Genomic DNA, 6000 nt, shown 5'->3' on the forward strand with positions numbered 1-6000 from the left:
AACGCGAGGGGATGGGAAGATGTGGCCAGTAGTGGTGTCCCGTTGGAGGTGACGGAAATGTTGGAGGATGATTGGTTGGATCCGCTGGCTGATGGGATGGAAGGTGAGAAGGAGGGGGATTATGTCCTTGTTACGAATGGGGAGAAGGGGAGCAAGAGCGGAGCTGCGGGAAATTGAAGAGGTCCTAGTAAGAGCCTCGTCTATAATGGAAGAGGGGAAGCCCCGTTTCCTGAAGAATGAGGACATCTCTGATGCCCGAGTGCATTCAAGAGAGAGCTGGATAGAGCTCTTAAGGATAGCGGAGTCAGGGGGTATGGGGAGAAGGCAGGAACGGGGTACTGATTGAGAATGATCAGCCATGATCACATTGAATGGCGGTGCTGGCTCGAAGGGCCGAATGGCATCCTCCTGCACCTATTGTCTACTGTCTATTGTCTATTGTGAAACAACTCATCCCGCGCGCAGATGCGGTGTAGACGGAGGAATTGCGAGTATGGGTAAACTTTTTGCAGGGGACATGGTGGAACGAAGTGTAGTCCAGATAGCTGCGCGTGTCTGTGGGTTTATTGTAGATGTCAGTCACTTGTCTGTCTCCTGTGATGGAGATGGTGATGTCCAGATACGGGAGGGAGATGTAGGAGATAGTCCAAGTATATTTAAGAGCGAGATGGAAATTAGTCGTGAAGTGTACGAAGTCAGTGAGTTCTGCATCGGTACAGGAGGTAGCACCAATGCAGTCGTCGATGTAGCGGAGGTAGAGTTCGGGGATGGGGCCAGTGTATGTCCGGAACAGGGATTGTTCGACGTACCCGACAAAGAGGCAGGCATAGCAAGGGCCCATGCGAGTGCCCATAGCCACGCCTCTTGTTTGGAGGAAATGGGAGGAGTCAAAGGAGAAGTTGTCAAGGGTAAGAACCAGCTCTGCTAGGCGGAGGAGAGTGTTAGTTGATGGAGATTGGCTTGTTCTACGGTCGAGGAAGAAACGGGAGGCTTCAAGACCATCCTTGTGGGGATGGAAGTGTAGAGTGACTGGACATCCGTGATAAAGATGAGGGAGTGGGGGCCTGGAAACCGGAAGTTATTGTGGAGACTGAGAGCATGTGAGGTGTCTTGGACATAGGTGGGGAGGGATTTAATCAGGGGGTAGGATGGTGTCGGGTTAGGTGGAAATAAGTTCGGTGGGACATGAACAGGCAGAAACAATGGGTCTGCCGGGACAGTTCTGTTTATGGATTTTAGGTAAAAGGTAAAATCGGGCTGTGCGGGGCGGGACGATATGATTGGAGGCATTAGAGGGTAGAACGCTGGAAATGGTGAAGTCCGTGATTGTGTGGATGATTAAGGTCTAGTGCTTGTCGGTGGGGTCATGGTCCAAGGATAAGTAGGAGGAGGTGGCTGAGAGTTGTCGTCTGGCCTCGGTCAGGTAGGGGTCAGCACGCCAGACTACCACAGCACTTCCCTTGTCAGCGGGTTTGATGACTAAGTCAGGGTTGTTGCAGAGTGAGTGGAGGGCTGTACTTTCAGGAGGGGAGAGGTTAGAGTGAGCCAGGGAAGTGGAGAATTTAAGGCGGTAAATGTCACGCCGGCAGTTGGAGACGAAATGTTCTAGTGAGGGTACTTGGCCAACCGGGGGAGTCCAAGAGGAGGGGGTCCGCTAGAGACGGGAGAATGGTTCATCACTGTGGGATGAGGACTCCTTCCCATGGAAAAAGTATCGGAGCGCAGGCGACGGAAGAAGAGCTCCACGTCATGGCGGACCCGGAACTCGTTGATGTGGGGGCGGAGCGGAACAAAGGTGAGGCCTCTGCTGAGGACAGACCATTCGGTGTCTGAAAGGGGGAGGTCAGGGGAATGGTGAAGACCCGGCAATGGTGGGGGTTGGGGTCGGATGAAGCCAGGGGGGCAGGCGGAGGTGGATGCGATGTATGGTGGTGGTGGGGGGGGGGGGGGTGATAGGTTAACAGAGCAGAGGGGGGCATGAGGACCGATGCGGGGAGTAGCTAGGGTCGCCTGGCTAGAGGGGGAAGGGGGAGACCCAGTGAAACCCCTGTTGTGGTTCCATGTAGGAGGGGATGGGCAGTAGGACCCAGCGGAGTCAGACCCCGCACTGTGGGACTCTGCCTCGTGGGGACTGTGGGGCCAGCGCAGTGTCTGTGAGCCGGGTGAAGCTCGGACCTGCTGCTGATACTGGAAGCCCGGTGTAGCGACGGCTGCGGTCTGCTGCTGGGCGGTGGAGCAGCAACGGGTCAACACGGTCGCTGGTGGAGGCCCGCGGGGAACTGCCCGGCGGCAGCGGCGGCGAAGTGGTCTGGAAGGTCGGCGGCGGCGGCGGTGAAGAGGCCTTGGACGCCGGTGTCAGCGGCGGCGAAGTGGACTGGAAAGTCGGCGGCAGCGGCCCTGAGGAGGCGGCGGAGGTCGGCAGCAGCGGCGGTGGGAGCCTCAGGTTGGCCTTAGACGGCGGCGGCAGCGGCGGCAGCGGCCCCGAGGAGGCGGTGGAGGTCGGCGGCGGTGGAAGCCTCAGGTTGGCGTAGGAAGTCAGCGGTGTCGGCCCCGGGAAGGCTGCGGAGCTCGGCGGCGGCGGCGAAGAGGTCTGGGAAGCCGAAGGCAGCGGCCGCGGGGAAACTGTGGAGGTCGACGGTTATAGCCTCAGGTAGGTCTGGGAAGTCGGCGGTGGCGGTCGGAGGTGGTGGACGTAGGCAACGGCAGCTTCGGTGGTCCGGGCCTGGGACCGGTCGGAAGGCGGTGAGGATCGGTGTCACTGGAGCGCCGAAGTTTGAATGGAGTTCTGATAGGTGTGTAACATTATGAGAGGTATAAACAGGGTAGAAAAACATTTTTGCCAAGGTAGAAGTATTAAACATTACAGGAATTTGAGTTAGGATGAGAGTGGTAACGTTTAAAGGTGAAGCGCGAAACTAGTGTTTAACACAGAGCAGTGGGTACCAATGGATAGTTAGTGGTGTTGGTGGACGCAGATACGATAGTGATATTCAAGGGGATTTTAGATAGTCGCATTACCATACAGGGAACGGGGGAACATGGATCACGTGCAAGCAGATTAGATCAGGAACAACGTCATTATCTGCTCATGAATGGTGCGTCGGAGAGCACATTAATGCTCTTTGTTCCATGTCCTATATAATGTGTAGCGACGGATATTCATATATGCAATCTATCCCCAATTAGCGCAGAGAAGTTGGAGGAACAGACACTGTAGGGGCTGGAATATGGGGATTTCAGTAAATTGATGGTCACCGCAGAAAGACCCCTTCCTCTCGAGTGGCTGGTCAGTTGAGGTTTCTGAGTGAACCCGGGCAATGCAAATGTCATCTTTGTCCTAAAACCCTCGTTTGTTTGTTTGTTTGTTGCTGAACTACAGCCAAAACGGTACACGGCACCGCGGCAATTTTAGGCCCAATTTACTAACCTTCGTCCCTTTTGTGCTAATGGAAGAAGTTTCATTGAAATCGATGTTATATATTTAAAATTATTCACATTTTAAAGTTAAAATCTATATCCTAGAGAGGAAGTGGGAGGGAAGGGGAGGAGGGAGGTAAGGGTGATTGAGGAGGATGGAGTGGGGAGGGAGGGGAATGGGGAGGGGAGGGGAGTGGTGGGGGAGGGGAGGAGGGAGGGGGTGGGGAGGGTGGAGGGAGGGGTGGGACGGGGAGAGGGGGTAAGGGGTGTGGGGAGAGGATAGGGGGCGAGGGGAGGGGAAGGGGACGGACGTGGGAGGGTAGGGAGGGGAAGGGGAGGGAGGGGAGGGGGAGAGGCGGGGAGGGGGTGCAGAGGGGAGGGGAGGAGAGGGTGCTCTACCAATGCAGGAGAGGTTTGGGCCCAACTGGTCTATTTGGTCTAGTTGAATCTAAAGGGTAAATGGTCGTGCTCCCTTTAAGAGATGCCTGGGTATTTTTAATGACACAAAATCAATTGCCACTCACTTGTCATGGAATGCAATAGTGGTGGAAGGGTATTGATCTGTCTGGAAAACTGTGATCATTGGAGTTCCGCGGAGATCTAAGCTAGACCATTGTTGTTCGTGATATATAAATGGCTTGCGCGTAGATGAAGATGGGTTGGCTAGTATGTTTGCAGACCACACTAACTCTGGTGGAGTAGTGGATGGTGAGCAAGTCTGCCATAGTATACGTTGGGATGTAGACGAATACAGATAAGGGCCTGAGCTATAGGGGGAGATTGAACAGCGTTGTTTCCTGGGTCACAAGGGTAAACTTACCGTGATATTTAAAACCATCAGGAATAGATCACGGCAATGAACATCGTTTCTCCCCAGAGTAGATTAGTCAAACACGAGAGCGCTTAGGTTTAAGGTGAGAGGTGAAAGATGTGGTCGGAATATGCGGGACAACTTTTTTTTTGTGCACATGAATGAATCGTATCTGGAATCTGCTTCCACTGCAGTAGTTGTTGCAGGTAGTACAATTATATTTTAAAGAGATTTCGACGGGTACGTAAAGATGAATTGGTTAGACCGACATTGTTCAGATGCGGGCTATGGGAATAACTTGCATCGGACATTTTGATCCGCATGGACGTATTCGGCCGAAGGCCCTGTTTCTATACGTATTGCCCTCTTGTAATCACTCTCGAGCAACGATTGGCGTTTAAAGGGTCTCTTCGGCAGAAATATCTGTCCATTCCTATCCTGGTGGGTTCTTTCGCATGTCCCGTTTACTTGAATGTGGCCCATGACCCTCGCAACGTTTTGTCTTTCTCTCATCTCTCTTCGTTTCTTCATATTCGACAAGACAGCTCCCTAATCTTTACTTCCGTTTCACAGTCAGCAAGTTTACAAACGCCTTTGCCTTCATCCAGTTGTTCAGCATCTTCTTCGCTCCCGTCAACGGCTTAATTATGGATCGACGGAAATTGAAATGTCGGCGGTTGGATTCAGTTTCAGGTAATGCCAGAGCGAGACGAAATTCAGCATCGATCGTTTGACCAAGAACTGGGTCAAAGTTTGTGTTTGCATAATTTAGCGACACCTATCTTCGTCTGCCTTTTTTCTCTCTAGGCAAACCTCATTCTGCTAAAGAATCCAGATGGTATGCTCGCCTTTATGGGTCCTGGGATTGGATTTAGAGCTAGGAATCCACGTTGCAGTTTTATAGGAGTTCGGTTATATAGTCATACAGTTAGCCCGCGTTTGAAATAATACATTCAGACCTCGTCCTCCAATGAAAGCAAGAACAGGAAAACGTGGAAAGGTTCCAGAAGAGGCTTGCCAGAATGTTGCCTGGATTAGGGGTTACTTGCTGCAAGAAGTAGTGGCACAAAGTCCCTGGTGCACCGAGGAGAGACCTGATTGAAGTTTGCAATTTTATGAGAAGCGTAGATGGGATACACAGTCAAAACTGTTAACATCCTGGGAGCAAATGTCAGACCGAATAACAAAGCTTTAAGTTTATCGGGTGAAGTATAGAGGCGATTAGATAGGGACATGGATATGCAGCGACTGGTGGGATGTAAACAGACAGATTAATTTGCCGTGACTTCATGTGAGGGGACAGTTGCTGTACTTGTCTTTCAATACTCTGGAGTTCATTGGTGCGTTGGCAGAATCTAATTATTTCGCTGTCTCACCTTGGACCACTAGATTGCTCACACGTACTCTTTCAGTTTCGATCATACATTTAGACTCTCTGGCTCGCTGCCTCTGTCGCCACCTCATTCCCGCATTCTGACAATGGGACTCATCAACATTTTTACCTCTCGCTCATTCACACAGACTCAAGTACAGTTGAGCTCACCTGATCGGACAGAGCACGACAAAAGCTTTTCGCTTTACCTTGTTACACGTGACAATAATAAAACTAAATCCAAGTCAAGTGCCAAAACAGCCACGCACATGTTGGCCAACTCAATCTTGCTCTCATGCATTCGGGTACATTCCTCTTTATTCTCACTTGCCGCTGCGCTCACTCGTGCTCCCCATCTTGATTCATTCTAACAGTCCTAATGTGGTCGCCTTGGCGCTCT

The 6000-nt window shown here is 51.9% G+C and overlaps 1 protein-coding gene across 1 annotated transcript in view; it reads left to right on the top strand.

Annotated features, from left to right (window-relative positions):
* LOC144611101 (equilibrative nucleobase transporter 1-like) overlaps positions 1–6000 on the top strand; it is a 74614-nt gene that overhangs the window by 51835 nt on the left and 16779 nt on the right. Inside the window, exon 13 of the mRNA XM_078430173.1 lies at positions 4802–4921. Coding sequence (XP_078286299.1) covers positions 4802–4921 — 120 coding nt within the window. The remainder of the gene's footprint in view (positions 1–4801; positions 4922–6000) is intronic.

The sequence above is a fragment of the Rhinoraja longicauda genome, chromosome 39 (assembly GCF_053455715.1).
Source record: "Rhinoraja longicauda isolate Sanriku21f chromosome 39, sRhiLon1.1, whole genome shotgun sequence".
NCBI classification, from domain to species: Eukaryota; Metazoa; Chordata; class Chondrichthyes; order Rajiformes; family Arhynchobatidae; genus Rhinoraja; species Rhinoraja longicauda.